Here is a 20221-nt window from a genome sequence, read left to right as displayed (position 1 = left end):
AGAGACGAAATCATAAGAAAGGAATACATTAGATGTGTTGCCTATACATACTCGGCAAGAACAGATTTATGATTTGAATGTATTCCGTTTTTATGGATTTAAATGCTGCTACATATATTTTTAATTCGTCATTTTAGTATAAACAAAGTTCTTTTATCTTAGGTTTTTTACTTCTTGATTTTAAGCAGGAGACAACATATATACATGTTATGATTGACAATTCATAACACATGTACAACTGGCTAACGGAAGAGGTCTTTAATGATAAATGAAAATAACATTACTGGGATGGAGAGGTGTCTCATTGGCTCTCATACCACATCTTCTTATACCTGTAATTTACCTGTTATTTACCTGTAAAAAAATCGGCGCAAATGAAAAAAAAAAAAATCGGCGCAAATGAAAGAAAAAATCGGCGCAAATGAAATGCAGATCGGCGCAAATGCAAAACGCCGATCTAGTGATTCACAGTCACCATACAAATATGACTATGTACTAAATGGTCACATTTTAGAATCCGTCAACACAACAAAATATATTGGTATCACCTTATCCAACAACATAGCATGAGATACCCATATTAACAACATCACTGCAAAAGAAACTAAAAGAAAATAATACAGGAAGAAATAAAAAGTTTGCTTATAAATTTATGGTACGATCAAACCTAGATTACTGCTCTTCAGTTTGGTCTACTTAGGGACCGGTCAATATTTATTGGGGGGTTGAGACCGGTGCAAAACGTAGTAGGACAAACATTTATTTTTACTTATTTTTTTTATAGGACTTCTACTTATTTGGACTTCAGCACTGATAGGACAGCAATATTTTTATGGCATATGTATGAATGTAGAAAATAGGCTATACAAATTTAATTACAACGAAATAAACAAGATTAATTAAGGAACAAGCAATTAACAACAATGGAAATACAATTTCAAGTCTAGGCATTAATATTATGTTTATAGAACAATCATAAAATGATTTTGAAAAGGTTGAAAAAATATACATGTATAAAAAATAAATAATAACAAACCAACATCAGTGTGGTACAAATTATTGAAATTAACCAAATGTAAATCATTATATAAAGGTAGGAATAAATAAAATATATACATCTTTAAAAATAAGGAAAACTATTTAAGAGACAGAAAAAAACATATATTTAAAAAAAAAAGATAATACAAATTGTTCATTTATGAACTATTGTAGTGTATTACTCTTCGTGAAAGAAAGTGAAAGTAAAAGTGAAATTGAAAAGTAATCTTATTTGCCTTCTTCAAGGAGGAGATCATTTTAAATTTCCAAACAAATTCAAAGACTACTATGTGTGATCTATGTTAATCTGATAAAAATGAAGTTAAAGTCTGTTTGATTTATTCATAGATAAGATAGGTAATATACTTATTTAGTAGATATTTCATATAGGACAGAAACATTTTTTTGGTATATTCAGAGGGTAGGACATGGATTTTTTTAAGGGATGAATATGCATTGCACCGCCCCCCCCCCCCCCCCCCCCCCAATAAATATTGACCGTTCCCTTACACACCTCTCCTCTCAAATAAAAAATCATACACAAACGAATAGCTGCAGTTGATCAAAACATTACCTTTCACTACAAGATCAAACATTAAAATACTGATCCAAAGTAAGTATATTTAAATATCTACCTTATTTGTTTGTTTTTTAGACCTGAAAAAGGACTACTATTTATATATATATATATATATATTTTTTTTTTAGATTTATCACTATTTATTGCACTTTTTAATGACTAGGAAAGTATTTTTGTTTTATAATAACAAGAACGAAGAGTCCATAGTTGTCCAGTTGGAAATATTTTAGTGATGTATTTTAGGTATTGTCACCTAGAAGGAATAGAGTTATCTTTCTTTGTACTGATTATTTGTATTTGTATTGCAGGTTCATTTCTTATATTACACAATATCATGATGTGTTTATTTTAATATACGACCAAAACAACCTGTTTACAAGAGTATTATTATATTTAGGTGCAAAATAAGTATTCCATTCCCTTATTTTATATATTGTTCCTGATGCATATTTCTACAATCATTATATTTTCATACATCAAAATCCATTTCTTAGTTCGTTAGACTCCCTTCTTTGATAGTTGACAGACAGACAATTTATTCAAATACAAAATGTCCATGCATTGAAATATTTCAATTGAAATAAAAAAAAAATATCATCATCTCGGTCCTTAAGGAAATCTTCTGAACATGATTTTTACAAAGCTAATTTTATTTACAATTTAACTTTTACTCTCTCAGTTCAAGATTTTTTCACTTAATTTCAGCATATGAATAACATGCTTACAGGTAACATTGCTAGGGGAAGGAGAGAAACTATTGTAAATGCTGAAATCTTAAGAAAGATAACTCTGACCTAACCAATCAATTGTCTAACAGAGGGGCGAAAGATACCAGGGAAACAGTAAAACTCATAAATCGAAAATAAACTGACTCAACGCCATGGCTAAAAATGAAATAGACAAACAGACAAATAATAATACACAACATAGAAAACTAAAGACTGAGCAGCACGAACCCCAACAAAAACTAGGGGTGATCTCAGGTGGTTACACAAGTCACTTAAAAAATGAGACATCTTTTTGTTGATTTTTTTTTATTATAAAATGAAAATACACTTTCCTAGTCATTAAAAATGTTTGTATGTATCAAAATTCAGTAAATAGTAATAGAACCTTAAACAAAGGATATAAAAATAGTCATAGTTTTTTATTATAATTTTATTTTTAGTAAATTCTGGCTATATCATACTGTAAACTGTATATAGTGTGTCACAAAATATTCATATCTAACATATACAAGTGTTATTTAGATACAGTTTCATGTCTGTGACTTAAAGACCAATTAACATATATGTGCATGTATTTTTAATTTATTTATTTATGAAATGCACATTCATACCCCTAGGATTATGTAAAATGCGAGTGAGTGACCATTTCTTGGAAATAGAGAGGGGTAGATATAAAAGAATTCAAAGAGAAAATAGAATATGTAAACATTGTAATATAAATTCGGTTGAAGATGAAACCTACTTTTTCTTAAAATTAATAAATCTTTACGTAATCAGCTTGAAAAAGATATAAATAATATATGTCCAGAATACTTTAAATTGTCTGAAACAGATAGATTACAATTAATTCTATCTTCATTTGATATTATGCAGCTTACTGTTCCGTTCATTAAAAAGTCAATTGCACTGAGGGGAGTGGACACAACGCCTACATAAATATTAATGTTTTACCACTTTATATATCAGGTTGAAATAGAACAAAAGAATCGAAGCTCTTTGTTAGAGAAGGCGATAAATGTTTACTGTATTGTTTACTATAGTGACAACATTTTTAAAAGTTAATAGAAACAAACAAAATTGCAATTTTCTTCTCAATTACGAGGTGTTTTATTTTAAAAACACCATTTGCTAACGTTTTCAATTTATCTAGTACATAGTTAAGCAGAACAATTAGATATCAAGTCGACGACATGGTTATCTTTCAAGTTGGATGAAGAAAATGCATAACCACCGATTTTTATGAAAAAATTACCACGGACGGAAAACATATCAATATATTAGTTCAGTAATTTTCGTGTCTGCCCTTCCATTATGTGACTGAAGAAAAAATTCCAAAAAATGGGTAACAATTGTATCGAAAAGAGAAAATCGAGTGCACCTTTTTATGTTAGGGCGGGTTTGAGTTGAGTATTTTGTCTTGATATCGTACAAAGTAAGAATATTTCATACATCGTCTCGCATCAGATTCTATCATTTTTATATATTAAAGCTACAGGTTGACTTTATAACACAAAAAAATCACAGTACTAAAAGATGAAATATATGGGTCAAGTGAAATACCTATCTAATGAGTCACAAAAACAGAGAAGGTGTGTTCGAATAGCTATTTTTTTACTGAAAGTACTTGACGACAGTCTTTCAAGTTGGATGATGAAAATGCATATCTTCGAAAAATTCTATTTTTTTGTGTGTGATTACTAGGGTTTATAGTCTTCATACACTAAAAAAAATATAGTCTGCCCTTCCACGAAATATTTAATTAGAATTTTTTTAAATGTTTATGAATTTTCGAAAATTCCACCTGACAACCGATCAGACAATAGTTTTAAGTTGAATCAATGCAGACAAGATTATTAACTGATGCTCATTAGCTAGTTGATACATTTGTCTTTTAAAATACAACTGACATATAAGGATCGTAATGGTGCAATGTGGATAAATTTATCGGTTTCCAAGAGCAATATTGGTAGCGCGTCATCCCTACAATGGCTTCCATTTCTACGATTGTGAAAATGAACTGGCGTAATTGGGAGATAATTTTGACGAAGTAGACTCCTGACTGTATATGATGTTTAATATGTTAATTTTTCCATTGTGTATATTGTAGTGTATTGTTTGTATATGCCTTATACCTTAGACCCGTACGAGTTTGTTAGCAAAGGGTTAAAAGGGGGATATAGTCTCCTGGTTTACAACGATATCGAACCGAACTACTACCGGTTGGCCAAACTAAGAGATTCTCCACATCAGCCATTATACCAGAGGTATAGAGGTGGGTATTGCCTCTAAAATGGCCCATAGCACTTATCCCCTAGACCCGTACGAATTAAAAAAGGACATAGATTTGGGGAAAGGACATAGATTTGAGGCCGGACATTTGAGGCTTACAATAGTAGCTACTATAGCCGTTCATACGATTGTATGCTACAGTAATACTTCATAAAATGTCTGAATAAAATACTGGCAGTTTATAAAATTCGCAACGGCGTGTGAGACATTATATAAATTGACTAAAAATAGCAGTTCTTTGACAAATGACTGACCATTTAAACAAAATTCCACACTCTGTAACAAGTGTTATATTATGGAAAAAACTTTACAACTTTCATTTACAGGTGTCTCATCTTTTATTAACAAATACATTTAAAATCTGTATAAAATAAATACGGTAATGTTATGGATAGAATATCGCTTTCCCGGATGAGTGTTACCAATATCAGAGAACAATACCATGCACTGCAATTTCATGATATTTGGGATAAAAGAAAACCTATATATGCTCCATCGATTTGAAAGTTCAGTGTTGAAATATGAACTTGATAATTGAACCGGGTGTGTTTCTTTTAATAATATTTTCCTTCAATTTAAATATAGTACGAAGATCAGCGAACCATGACTATTTTTCTTTTATTGATACGTTAATAGAATTACAAAGGTCAAAATAGTGGACATTACATTTCAAAACAGGATTTTAACAATTTTGGTCGATAACAGTTACGGATTATATTGAAACATGCATTTAATTAGATTATTATGCATCACAATTATGATATTTTACACAAATTGTAAGTAAATAGTAATATTTAAGATGAAGTATGTTTTATAAAGGTAAAAAACTAAGTACAATCATGGGTAATCATAGGTAAACCCATAGATGTGGGGTCATACAATTATGGTACAATCGATTAAAGAAGACAAAAACGATCTCTCACTCTTCTCACCATTGAAAACATCTAGACTGTCATTGTCAAATATATTTGTTGTTTGTTTTATAAATATATTAGTCATATTTTTAAAGAATTTACCAACTTACATTGTAGTGTTATAAAAAAAAGATGTGGTATGATTGCCAATGAGACAACTATCCACAAAAGACCTAAATGACACAGACAATAACAACTATAGGTCACCGTACGGCCTTCAACAATTAGCAAAACCCATATCGCATAGTCAGTTATAATAGGCCCCCATAAGACAATGTAAAACAATTTAACCATTTGATCAATTAGGTAGTTTTGATGACATAGATGATCGAAAAGGGACAAAAGAAAAAAAGTAAATTTATTTCCACTGTCTGAAAACTGACCCTATAATAAACAGATATAAGGAATGACCGCATTTCAAGCTTTAAAGGACTTTACTTCTCATTTGACTTTTGCTAGTGTAAACAGTATGCTTAGATTGTCATTTTACTAAAAAAGAATAATCGTAGATTATACCTTTTCTATTCTTTGACGAATTTTGAATAGTTCTACTCATAAGACATCATCTTCTTTCTTAACCATGTCAACAAAATGCACAAACCATGCACAATGTACACTGCCAAAGAACATTATTCTGACTCCAAGTCGACCAGTACGTCATTGCTTTTACTCCTAAAAGGCACAACACAGCAGAGAAAGCAACAAAGACCTATAAGTGTTTGTTTTTTACGCCGCCGGAATTTGAACTTACAACCTCCTGCACTTGAGGGTATATCCGAACATCGTATTGATAATTTCTTCTTTTTTACTTTTGGTATTCTAGTTTTTAGACACTCGTTTCATAATGTTGACTCTCAATATAGGGTCTTTCTATACTTACACTTTCTATACTGTTATAAGTATAGAAAGTCCCTGCTCAATGAGAGCATTGATTGTAATGTCATATTTTATAACGAATCATACCATCATAAGAATGGTCGTTACATTAATTATTCTAGTTTTTGGACCTACATGTGTATAATAAATGAGATAATATTTACCTACAGCAACCTCAACCTTAGAATACTTTTCATATGAGATAACATTTCAAGAGATAGCACAGGAATGCCAGAATGAAGGTGGTCTGCCAGTGTTCAAACAAGATTCAACATTTGACCTTATTTCTGATACCAGTGCCATTCCAGTGGGTCGGGAGTTCTGGGTTGGCGATATTTTGTATACTGACTGGATCTATCCTTTAGGTATGTTAAAATGATATATCAATTTTGAAAGTATGCAGTATTAAAAAAAAGAAAAAAAAAAGAGCACAAATATAATGTATTTCTTGATAAATATATTTTTTGGAAATGTTAACAGTATACTTGCATATTTAACCTTTTCTTGGTGCTTTGTGTCGGCGGTTAGTTCGGTCTTATGTGGTCCTAAGAATCCTGCAACGTTCACAAATTCAATATATCAACAAGAAATTTGAACCCCAAATGCTCAAGTTTCCCCAAAAGTGACACAGTTTGAAAAAAACCCATCATTTTCATTTTGTTCACAGAGACTTTTTGTTGAAGGAAATTTGTTACCTTCAATTTTAAAAACAATAAAATATATCACAATTTTCGGAACTGATTACTTTCGATGCAAGGCCATACTGTTTAAGTTACGTGTAGAACTATTTTGTATATTGTTATCCTTAAAAGGGTCAGAGAAGGGCTTCACATTAGGATATAACTCTTTGCCTTTCTATTGACTTCAGAGGCCGATTATGAAACAACATTGCTAGGTTTATGTCATTGTTCAGAATATACATGTGAAACATTTGTAATTATAATATTACATTTTAGATTGTGTACGCAAGTCTTCAATTTACGAAAACAGCCAAACACCGAGAACCACAAATAGAATATCGGATTGTTATGAGCATTGTTTTGATTATCCAGTCTTTGCAATGCAGGTATGTAAATCGCAACAATAGGAAACAAATTAAAACATAAATTATCTTTCTCTTTTTTTTCAAGTGTTACTGGTGTTCGGTTGTTAGTATCTTTTGCATATCATAATGTATTTCGTCATTTTAGGGGAATTAGTTATTGTTCATTGTGATATTTGTGGTATACGTCAATGAGACAGTAACCCAACTAGACAAAAACAAGAGGTCTCACACACTCCTTTAGACAGAACTATGATCGAACTCCCCCTTTTTCTGGAAAAGTAGTAAAAAAAATTCAGAAACAATATCAGAGATCTTCCATTTACTTTGTCTTATTGATAAAGATCATTTCTTTCCTAAAAAATAAAAAGAACCGCAAAAGATAAAAAATAATTTGAATTTGATTTGATTTGGAACAGATACGTGAGAACATAAGTCTTAACTTTTTAACATTACACCATTCTATTTTAATTTCAACTTCTATGATAACAAAAGTAAAATAGAAAAATAAGTACAGATTGATACTGGATAAATCTGGCATAAACAGCGAACAGTAAAGTATTAGAACATATATCGAATACAATTGATTTTATTGTTGAGAAATGCATTTCAAATCGAGAAAAAAACTATGACAGAAATATTTTTTGCGATATGTTTGAATAAGTTTTGTTGTATATAGGAATGTTCGTTAATATTTTTTTATACATTTTACAGCGAGGTTATTGTGTGTGCTTAGAATCATACCAGACGATTTCAGTTCAGGTTCAAAGTGAATGTACAGACGAATGTGACGATATTGGTCTTTGTGGTAGAGCTGGTTCAAACAGCCAAAGTTATGTTTCAGTGTATAGAACTGCAGCAGGTAAAATAAGCTTTTATTTTATCAAGTCATAGAAAAAAAGGAAATGTAAGAGACTAGATTCCTCATTCTTTTTGTAAATATACCTTAAAAAAATGATTTATCACATTTATTACATAACTGATCATTTATCACATTAATAACATAACATATGTACGTATATTCACACGAGGAATTTTTCTGTCAAAACTGTCATGTTTTCATTTTGTGGGCTCTAGTTTAACAAATGGCAATGTGCATGAAAGTCATTTTGGTGCTTTTGAAAACAACATGAGTTACTATTTAGTCTTAAATGCATGATTTTTTTGTTAGTTGTTAGTGGCTTATAACTAGCTGTCATTAACTGCGAGTTCTCTCAGATCTGTACTCGTTGTCATTTTGTTGTTGGGATGTACAAGTATACCTGTCCACGTCCACTTGTATTGGTAGTATTTGTATTTTTATCCATCTGGTGAGTTAAGCCTTTTTCAACTGATTTATATAGTTCGTTCTTATGTTGTACTGTTACATCACTGTCCCAGGTAATGGGGTTGGCTGGGATCGCACTAACATGTTTAACCCCGCCACATTCTCTATGTATATGCCTGACCCAAGTCAGGAGCCTGTAATTTAGTGGTTGTCGTTTGTTTATATGTTACATATTTGTTTTTCGTTCATATTTTGTACATAAATTAGGCCGTTAGTTTTCTCGTTTGAGTTGTTTTACATTGCCATTTCGAGGCCTTTTATAGCTGACTATGCGGTATTGGCTTTGCTCATTGTTGAAGGCCGTACGGTGACCTATAGTTGTTTATTTCTGTGTCATTTTGGTCTCTTTTCGGAGAGTTGTCTTATTGGCAATCATACCACATCTTTTTTTTTCAAATAGATCTTTTAGGATTTAAAAAAAAGAATATTTTTGCTTTTTACAAATGTACTGTTCAAAGTGTTTTTAAATTAATCATGCATATTATTTGCTTTTTCACTAAGAATTTTAGCATATTAATCCATGAAATAATGTCCCAGTGCAAATGCATCGCCCAAAGAAAAAAATTTCTAACGTCACATTACAAAAGAATGTCAAGTATCAAACTACTTTCTGCTATTACTTGTTATGCCTTTTTTTTTTTTTTTTTTTTTTTTTTATAGATGTAACCAATCAAAACATCCATGTTGTTTATGACACTTCCTTAGGATCATCGTCGTATGTGGAATGTTTGACTGCTAGGTGCCATTTGAACGAATACAAAGCTATGTATTGTTATGCTGGACCTACAAAAGTAGCACTATGTGGTAAGTAACATAATACTTTACTCCCATACGTAAAGAACTACTGCAAAGTTCAGAAAGAATGGCTTGCATTATTATGAGATTAATTAATGCAATATCAGGAAGATCTGGATACAGATATATGTATTTGATATCAGAATGCGAGTTCTTATTATTGGGCCTTATCATATGTTTAGTAGTAAATACAGTAGTTTTGCATATTTGATAAATAGCCTGCTGTTTAATCCATATCGCGCAACTTTGATGCGCACCCTTTATCGCATACCCTTTATCACACCCCTACCCTTTATCGCATACCCTTTATCACACCTACTTATTTTTTTTTTTTTACATAAAGTCAGTTTTGGTTGTTTTTTTTGCTTTTAATATAGGTCAATTTTTTGAATGACGTCATTGTTTGTTAAAGGCCCTTGGGTTGATATTGAGGTCTCGGGATGATACGACATATGATACGGATTTTGCCATGTATTATTCTCTATTTACTATACTCACACCTACTGTTAACATATATTCATGTAACTATCTCTTGTTATGCTGGTGTCGTATCATATAGTACTCGACACAGTCCTTTATTTTATACTTAAATATTGGATTAAAAAATACATTGGCCTCGCACAAAACAAAATTATAAAGTTTTAAAATTGAAGCAAAAACTCTTTGTAAGGTGGCTACGTTTACAAAACAAATACTTTCAGCAAATACCAGGAGAGTCTGAGAGAAGTCAGTATTTCGGTCGAAACAGACTTGTGACAAATGTTTCCTATTATATATTGTGTTCAATTTTATTTATTCTCAGGTTTTATGCTCTAAATCTTTTTCAGAAACTGGTGATGTTACAGAAGTAGGGACATACAACAATGGCTTACTTACCTGTTCACAAAAGGTTGGATCCTATTTATCTGTTTATCAGTGTCATAACTCAACCACTCGGTTAGCATGGATTGGGCCTTTCAGATTTACTTTTAATCCGTCTGGTGAGCATTACAATAACGGTCAAACTTTAGAAACCATGCTTTTTGTTGTGTTATATCCGTTGTAAGAAAGGGGGGGATATGTTTTTTTTTCTAATAAAATATTCTGATCCCCAATTTGATGAATAAAACAATTTTCTGGTCAAGCAGATGGTTGCTCCATTAGGTTATGTAAGGTATGTTGAACAAGATGAAGGATAAGAAAGTTGTTTTGAACTGGAAAAATGAGGGTATGTTGAAAGGAGGCAGACATTTTGCGTTGAAGTCTGTCACCTTTGGATCTCCCAAGATTAAGTGTCCCCATTACGAAAGGACCTGACTTATTTTTTTTTTAGAATCCTGCACAGTCAAACAGATCCCTTTTAATCCAGAGTTTATGCCACATGAGAAAAGTCCAGAGATGGCTATTAATATCGTTTGCTGTTCGGGGTGCGCCAAGGCTCCGCGTTGAAGGCCGTACTTGGACTTTTTTTTTTTTTTTTTATCTTTAAATACATTGTGACTTGGATGGAGAGTTGTCTCATTGACACTCATGTCACATCTTCTTATTTCTATGACAATATTTTTATACCCGGTCAACCCTTGTGATTCTGCACTATCTAAGCCAGGACAAAAATTTCTGGAGGTCTGTTCTAAATGTTTGTTATTTTGTATATTAATGATTTGAAAATGAAAATAAAACAAAAACAAAAACAGCAATTAATGTTATAAAACTGAAAAAGCCTAGGCAGCCATGATACATTTTCAACAACTAACTTTACCAGCACACCCCTTCTTTCTATATCATCTGTGGTTAAATGTTAGATGTAACATATATTCAATGTTTTTATATGTCTCTGGTTTGTTCTAGTTTAAAAAGATAATACTGATTTTTATTATATTCCCCAATAAAGTATATGTGTAGAAAAAAATCAATTTTGACTAGTTGTCACGGCATTTGCTGCACGTAATGTTGTGGTATGTGTAACCAGGAGACTGGCTACTGATTTGAAGTTGATAACGAGCTGCAACCCACGACCGGTTGCAGATGTTGGCGATGCCAACATAGACGATAATTACTAGGATCTAGTCACTTGACTGAGAATACTCGCTTTAACTCCACTTGTAGAATTAGACACAAGTCCTATGCAGTAGTTAACAGTTTAATAATTCAGGATGGAATACATGTAGTTTTACAAAATGTTACAAATTGATGTACTTTTACACATTGTACAAATTGATACAAATTGACAAATCGAGCGGATGTTGCCAGTACGAATGCCCGACTCTCACTGAAGTTACAAACTTCAGAAAACATATTTAAATCAGGAATTTACATGGTGACAATTTCATAATAGAAAGGAGATAACTGAATGACAATGAAATAATACGATAAGAATTAACAAAAGATTATAACAAAAACCTGTCGTTTGAGCTTTAGGCTAAATAGCGCCGTAATTGAAATGAATAAAGGATTAATTATTCTTTACGTAAGAAAACTTAAGAACTATGTAAAGCTGTGACTTTATCTATCATTTACAAAAAGAATTATCTTGAAACAAATTTCTGACTTTATGAAAATATACTTGACACTTAATTATTACTTATAATACAAAAAGCTGTACAAAGAAAAATCGTTACATCATAATGAAATTACTTTGACGGACAAATATTGCAAATAAAATTATTTCGATAAAATAATGAATAGTTTAACAATATAATGACAATTTATGACCGAACAGTTTGTCAATGAAAGTTCAAAAGTATCATATTTATGAAGAACACCCTTTTCAAATAGTTCCAAATGAAGATGCATAATTTACACAAATTATCCCTATCACATATGGAAGATTTTAGTGTCCATTGCAATATTTAATATATAAACAATAATACAAGTATATTGATCTGACATAATAATAATTTACGGCTTAAGTCGAGCATTTGCCCTTTTCTTGTCATATCCTTATATCGTTATTATTTCAATACGCATATTGTTTTCTTTATACTGTAATTTAGAACAATTTTATTATCATGTATGTACCCAGAAAAACCAGGAATGTGTCCGTCCACCCGTCCGTCCGAACTTGTTAGCAGGCCTCATGTAACAATATTCGTGAGATTTTTTTAAAACTTGTATCATATGTTAATTAATATCTGTTTTTCAGTTAGTTCGAATATCAGTGATCATCAGTGCCGAGCAAATTTTTAATTTTTAAATATTAATTATAATGTCGAATTTCATTGTAAGCGCTCTCATGTGTACCATTCTTGCCAGATTTTTATTGAACCTATGTCATAGTTTGAGATCAACATTTTCAGACGAATTTGAAAATCAGTGCATATCTTTTATTTTTGACTGAAGAGTTATACCCCTTTGAAATATTGGCAGCAGTCCTTTTGCGCCTATTACTGTTTTTCATGGGTATCATTTGCGCCAAATTTTGTTTTCCAAATGTATCAATTGCGCCAATATTCGGAACTAATTTGCGCCAATATTCGGAACCCATTTGCGCCAATTTACCTGTACAGATATCTATGATCAAAAATATTAATGATAAATATTCTTTCTAATTTTTGGCTTAAAAAGTATTATTATTATGTTTGGAGATATTTCATCATGAAGATGAGCATCTGGAGAGAAATGACTTAAGATGCATTAATCTACAGTCCATGTACAGAGAGAGAAGAAAACTTATTGCTTTGCTGAATATTTAATACAAGATATGCCAAAAGAGAAGAATATAGAAGCTTTTGCTTATTATGTTTTAGCCACATTTATTGATGACACAGTGCTGAAACTATATCTACCGCAAGAAGTACCTGTAATGGAGAACAAGCATTCAACAGGAATTATTATAAACTGTTTTATGCAGTTCATTCTTCAATGTTTGTCTTTTTGGACAATAAAGTGAAGTTACAAACTACAACATACATTAAATGGGGAAATACACATGCAGCAGCAGTAGGAAGAAAGTATGTTTCAGAAAAGGAAACATTTGTCGTGTAAACTACCGGTTCCAAGTCCAAATAAAGGTGGAGGGAAGTCATTTTTCTTCTAATTGGCGCAATCGTATGTTTTATTTTTGGCGCAAATGATACCATATAATTTTAAAACAGGTGGCGCAAACGTAGCATTGGAGAAAAAAGTTGTGGCGCAAAAGGACGCATTTTTGGCGCAAACGGATCTCTCCCGAAATATTCACTATATAGAAATTGATTTGTAAGCGCCCCCATGTGTACAATTCTTGCCTGAGATTTTTTAAAAACTTGTATCAAGGGTTTATATATAAACAACATCTCGGAAAAGTTAGAAATCGGTGCCGATCAAATACTTTTAAAAGAGATATGCCCTTTGGAAAAATTAATTGTATTGGAAATTGCAATTGTATTTGCTCTCGAGACTTTAATTCTCTAAGATAATTATAAAAAGATTAAAAAAAAAACCATCAAATATTTAGTTATTGCGCTTGAATAGGTAAAATGTGTGCAACTCGGAGGCATTGAAACCCTGTTCTTTTAATTTTTAAAAACAAAATTTTAAAAGACTGCTTTGAAATGTTCGCCATAGAAAAGACATCTTATCTTTGCGGAGGAAATGATTCGTTTATTAATCAGTATTAGTTAACACCAAAAAAAGTTAATGAATATTTATTCGAACTTAAATACAAGATTCGATGAACACAGTATAACATGTAGTTTTCATGCCAACTGTATATTCACCAATTGAACTGATCAGTTAAATTTTTTAATGTTTTAATGTTTTATTTGTTTATCGATTATGTTTCAGATGGCATGATACCAGGATTACGTATTGCTAGAGGTGCAAAATGTGTAAAAACAAACACGGGAAGTGTCAACTGCATACAGACGACAGAACTAACAGACCTGCCCTTTATTTGTTCAATAGGTATATAGAATGTATACTTTGTATTGATTTATATGGTACCGGTCTAGTATGTGCTATTCATAATCAGCCTTGGTATTTTATGATAAATCGTTTTAATTATAAAGAAGTAATTTTCTAAACCAAACTTTTTTCAAAAGATTTTCTTCTAACTCTCAATTATAATAAGGTACACGTTATCTTTTATATTCTGAAAGAAAAAATGAAGCCTTGAACCTGTCTTCAGCATAAGTTGTGTTAGTAACTTGCTAATATTTACATTTAATTGTAGGAACAAATCAACAACAGCCAACAACAACTCCTCAACCTATAAATACGAACAATGATGGAGATTCAATCACAGGTTTCGTCATTTGATATCTTTTATTAGTTAATTTAAAAAAAGTGTATTCCCGCTTTTATCATTTATTCATGTCTCTGTTTGAAATGATGACCCTAGAACTATATTGAGAAGGCTATGTTTTGAACTACACAATTTCATTTTCAACAAGACAAGAAACAGGGTGACCTATAGCTGTTTATTTCCGTGCTATTGTTGAGAGTTGTCTCATTGGCAATCTCGCCACATTATGATTTTTATAAATAAAGTTAGTCAGGAACTTTATTACCCAACCTACGTATGGGTTTAGTTATGGTTAAGCATAAGATGTATCACTTGATTTAAACTAGTTTTGATATATTATAAATGTAAATTTCGGAAGATAACAACAGGCAATCAAAAACTATTAGTAGAAGAATGACAATCTGAATATTTTTTTTTTCAGCGTAAATTAGTTAAAAATCCAAATATACAAACTGTCAACAAAACGCTAAACGGAAGGGGGTTAATTCGGAGGTCAATTATCAACAGCATAGTGTATTGCACAAATGCAAAAAAAAAAAATGAATATAAATTCATATTCTAAATTCTGAGTTCTTTGACTAGAGTCATTCTGTGTCAGAAAACTAAATTAGGTGTCAAATATTTTATTACAATTCTAATTCAGACCTATATCAAGCGTGAATATTGTAAAATTGAGAATGGAAATGGGGAATGTGTCAAAGAGACAACATCCGACCATAGAAATTACAACAGCAGAAAGTCACCAACAGGTCTTCAATGTAGCGAGAAATTCCCGCACCCGGAGGCGTCCTTCAGCTGGCCCCTAAACAAACATATACTACTGTTATACCACTGTCCCAGGTTAGGGGAAGGGTTGGGATCCCGCTAACATGTTTAACCCCGCCACATTATTTATGTATGTGCCTGTCCCAAGTCAGGAGCCTGTAATTCAGTGGTTGTCGTTTGTTTATGTGTTACATATTTGTTTTTCGTTCATTTTTTTACACAATAAGACCGTTAGTTTTCTCGTTTGAATTGTTTTACATTGTCTTATCGGGGCCTATTATAGCTGACTATGCGGTATTGGCTTTGCGCATTGTTGAAGGCCGTACGGTGACCTATAGTTGTTAATGTCTGTGTCATTTTGGTCTTTTGTGGATAGTTGTCTCATTGGCAATCATACCACATCTTCTTTTTTTTATAGTTCAGTGATAATGTGTCCCTTTTTGCCCACACTGTTCAGGGTCGTTACCAGTTGGGGTCGTATCCAGCTGCGCTCGGGGAAGATATTATATTTATGATTAAAACCAAAATAATCATGCTTGTCAGCTTTGGTTGAAATTGAATTCTGAGAAGGGAATTTAAAATGCAGGTTGACAATGAAATAACATACTCTTAATTTGTCATATCAGCATAGGACAACTAGAAATGTAGTCTGAAGTGGCAGATCATGCGGGTCCAAGGGTTGGAACCCTCTTTTTTGACGATCAATGAATTGGGATGGAGACATATAGTTTGCCCCCCTCCTTTTTCATCCTGGTCTAGGACCCCCTTTTAACTTAGCTGAAAACTGCTTGAAATCAACCTTGTTATTGTCACATGATCATCTCACATCATGATATTGGATCAACCATAATTATAATAGTTTGCATTAGAAGATTAAATTATGTCTAGCTTTTATATATACTTTCAGGAATTATAGTTGGGTGTGTTGTGGGAGTTACTGTTGTGTTTGCAACTGTTATTATAGTTGTTATTTGGAGAAAGTAAGTATTTTAATCAACATAAATTTTTGTATATATAACAGGGAACAATGAAATTTTAAGAGGTTATGTGTTCTTGTTGCTTTCTTAAGAGAGATGGATCATGTATTAGTTTGCCATTTGTTGGCGCTTCGTTTTAGAGAACAGAGTAAGAAAAAGCATCAATAGAAGAAAAATTCTATCCACTTTAAACGTATACTCCTCTGGTTTCTCCTCTTCTTTTAATTTCCTGATTATTGTGTGCCTTTTAATTTTTTGTCGAGTTTGGACAAAAAATTCGACATAGTGAAAATTATCCGGAGTCGCGCTAGTTTACTTCTAAAAAGCTTTATATTTTAGAATGTAGAAGACCTGGATGCTCCTACTTTGTTTATTAATGCCTTATGTTACGTAGTTTCCGTCTTTCACATGACCATTGTCCTTGATCTCATTTTCATGGTTCAGTGACTTCTTGATAAAAAAATTAACATTTTTTGTGATGTTAAATTCTCTGTTATTATAAGTTATAGGATAACTATGTTTGGTATGTGCGTAGCTTGCAAGGTCCTCATGCCCGTCAAAAGTTTTCACTTGACCTCAACCTCATTTCATGAATCATTGAACAAGGTTAAGTTTTGGTGGTCAAGTCCATATCTCAGATACTATAAGCAATAGGTCTAGTATATTCGGTGTATGGAATGATTGTAAGGTTTACATGTCTAGCTGGCAGGTGTCATCTGACATTGACCTCATTTTCAAATGGTTCAGAGGTCAAATTTTAGTCTGAGTTTTGGTCTTTTTTTTTTCTAATACTATATCGGCAATAGGTCAACTTTATTTGTTGTATGGAAGAATTGTTAGCTGTATATGCCTGCCTGGCATGGTTTATCTGACCTTGACTTCATTTTCATGGTTGGTTGGTCAATGTTTTAATCAGTTTTCTTTGTTAATGTTAAGTTTATGTGACCGTTGTAATAATGCATTAATTTATAAAGCTACATGTAAAAATATATTTCTTTTTTTAGAAAACAAAAATCTAGTAAAGATAGATTAGAAATAGACAATTTAGAGGTGATAAATACGAACGCACCGAACGAGTATGAAATACCAAGAAGGGACAGCAGAGTATATGATCACATTTATGCACAGTCAACAGATGTTTACCATCCATATCTTGACATAAGGGACAGTTCAGTTACTGGATATAATGGATATAATGGTCAGAATGGACAATTAACTTCCACGCAGGAATCAAATATTCGGCCAGTCAGTTTACCCAACGATATTAAACAAACTGTTGATACGAATGATATAAATATCTCAACTGTAAATTTAGGAACAAACGAATATATAGAACCAGCTAGAACTCCTAACTTTGGTAGGAAATTGCCGGACATTCCGTTAGGCCAGCGTTAACAATTGCCGGACATTCCGTTGGACCAGCGTTAACAATAACAGTTTGGTCACAAATATTAACAATATGTGGTTTAATTACCAGTAAATCAACATGAGTTTGTTGTACATGCGCCAATATGGGTTTAACTCTTCAATGTTCATCAAGATTTTTTATCGATGATTTTTATTGCTTTACTGTCAAGCGTTGCAGTTAATTTTTTATTTTTTCACTCAAAATTTGATCCTCGCTGTTCCTTTTATATGTGTTCACAACTTGGTAAATATGGATCGCCAACTGAATGTGTGGCAATAGAATAAGGATTGTAGCATTCTGTTAGAAAGGTTATGATGACGGCTCATTGAATTTGAAAAAGTGATTATGATTTGTGCATTCAATATTACTGCTCTATTTTTAATAATGAACTCTTTTCAAAATTTACGACAAAAGAGTCAATTTGTCGTTCCCTACTGTTAATTTTATTTTGGGCGTTGATATTCCTTTGGCCCCATCTAACAGTGTTTAAATACACTAAGACGTTCGCCAAAAGGTCTGTATAATGACCGGCCTCAACCCCCTATGGATTTTACCAACCCTCTATGGATCCGTAGGGGGGGGGGGGGGTCAGTAGCGAAATATTTTACTTATAATGAACGTATGCTATGTAAACTGGTAAATTAAGGATTTGACAACAATTTTTTTAAACCCTCACTAATTTTTTTCATATATATAAAGATTTTGTTTGAAAGTGGCTGTATAACTATAGAAAACTCAATTTTCTTTCCAAATTTAATAAACTCGCTATATTTCATACTTTTTTATGAGTAATTTTAATTTTTGTCCTTTGACTTGGCATTTTTCTGCCCTGAAAAAAAACCACTAACAAAATTAGAAAAAAGCGGAAGAAAGAGCACTCCGATTTGTGTATGATGACTTCAAATACACATATTTACAACGTACTCTTTTAGATATGGTAATATATTAGATGTGCGCCGGGTGGAAAATCGTTGAAATATGATGCAGCTACACTTTGGAAAAGTCTTACACTAGTATTCTGTGGGCCCTTTATAGCTTGCTGTTCGGTGTGAGCCAAGGCTCTGTGAAGACGACCATAACTTGACCTATAATGGTTTCCTTTTATAAATTGTGACTTGGACTTGTCTCATTGGCACTCATACCACATCTTCCTATATCTATTTATTTTAGACCATTTCAGGACGGAAAACAGTTTTTCCCTATTTAGGAACATGATTCAGTTCCTGAATGGTTCGAAATATCGATGTTCTTCAATCATTTAATGTTGTAGTCTTCACTGTTAAACTTTCAGCTCTGCAACTCATTTTGTTTAAATAATTTATTATTATATTGCTTTCCATATTTATTTGTGAACTTAAACTTTTAGCCTTGTAAATAAATTGGTTTTTGTTTATCTAGCGCTCTTTTTTCTAAAGTTAAAATTTCTTTTACTGATGCTGATTTTTTTCTTTTACAGTTGCTGATTTTTTGGTCAAACTGTACTATTTCTATTTAAAACATTTAAATAAATTTATAGATTTTTTATATAAGATTGCTAACACGTTTGATTGTTGCTCAGCTTTATTTTGTTGAATGTTTTATATGTGCATGATGCTATGTTTTAAGTGTTTGTATTATGTTCTTTTATATTCGGTTAAAAGCTCGCTAGAGCTTATGTTTGTATATTTCATCTACTGCTGAATAAAAATAAAGTTTTCTATTCTATTCTCATGATTCTTTACTTACGGGATAGTACATCCTGTTTTTTACAGTGATGTTGTTAACCGAGATACGATTCTAGTAAACTTATCGATTCATTAAATAAACTTCTTTACAGATCAGGTTGATGAATTTTTGTCGGATATTCGGACTTATTATTTTTTTAACTACGATACATCATAGCATATTTTGCCCAATATCACTGACTTTTCTGTTCATAGAAGACTTCAATAGCTCTTAAAAAGGTCATTCCCAAAAATTCAAGCAAATTCTAGATTTTTTCTTACGCTGTGAGAACCAAATAATTCCGATGCTAAATATAAGGTAAAAATCCGAGTCGGCCTGTAACAACCCCTGGAACCCCCCTTTCGGATCCACCACTGCTATGTATTGCTTTCTGCAACTTTCGTCGCAGGCTTGACAAAAACTAAACTTGGAAAAAGTGAAATAAGGTCGAGGTAAGATGGACATCTTCACCTTGCATGCATTCCATAAATCGCATATCATAACGTTGACCTTTGAACCAAACAAATGAGGTCAAAGTCAGACGAACTTGCCAGACAGACATGTACAGCATAAAC

The 20221-nt window shown here is 32.1% G+C and overlaps 1 protein-coding gene across 2 annotated transcripts; it reads left to right on the top strand.

Moving 5' to 3' along the window:
* Positions 1-4442: 4442 nt before the first annotated feature.
* On the top strand, positions 4443-19639 carry LOC143064694 (uncharacterized). 2 transcript variants are annotated; one of them, XM_076237722.1, is made up of 10 exons: positions 4443-4618; positions 6596-6790; positions 7382-7491; positions 8182-8329; positions 9455-9598; positions 10417-10569; positions 14333-14452; positions 14721-14792; positions 16465-16537; positions 17539-19639. In XM_076237722.1, exons 1-10 carry the CDS (start codon positions 4468-4470, stop codon positions 17927-17929), a joined length of 1557 nt encoding a protein of 518 aa, XP_076093837.1. In that variant the 5' UTR covers positions 4443-4467; the 3' UTR covers positions 17930-19639. The 2 variants fall into 2 exon arrangements, with proteins under 2 accessions (XP_076093837.1, XP_076093838.1); XM_076237723.1 differs by lacking the exon at positions 4443-4618 and adding an exon at positions 5252-5411.
* Positions 19640-20221: the final 582 nt, after the last annotated feature.

This window comes from Mytilus galloprovincialis, chromosome 2 (genome assembly GCF_965363235.1).
Source record: "Mytilus galloprovincialis chromosome 2, xbMytGall1.hap1.1, whole genome shotgun sequence".
Classification (NCBI taxonomy): domain Eukaryota; kingdom Metazoa; phylum Mollusca; class Bivalvia; order Mytilida; family Mytilidae; genus Mytilus; species Mytilus galloprovincialis.
The sequence above is the reverse complement of the archived record's forward strand: the minus strand, read 5'-3'. Positions and strand labels throughout refer to the sequence as shown.

Excerpts from the sequence above, each read along its gene's own strand:
- LOC143064694 (XM_076237722.1), top strand. The coding sequence starts at position 4,468 with ATGCCTTATACCTTAGACCCGTACGAGTTTGTTAGCAAAGGGTTAAAA. Across the intron at positions 9,599-10,416 it reads TACAAAAGTAGCACTATGTG|AAACTGGTGATGTTACAGAA; the intron begins GTAAGTAACATA and ends AATCTTTTTCAG. Across the intron at positions 16,538-17,538 it reads ATAGTTGTTATTTGGAGAAA|AAAACAAAAATCTAGTAAAG; the intron begins GTAAGTATTTTA and ends TTCTTTTTTTAG.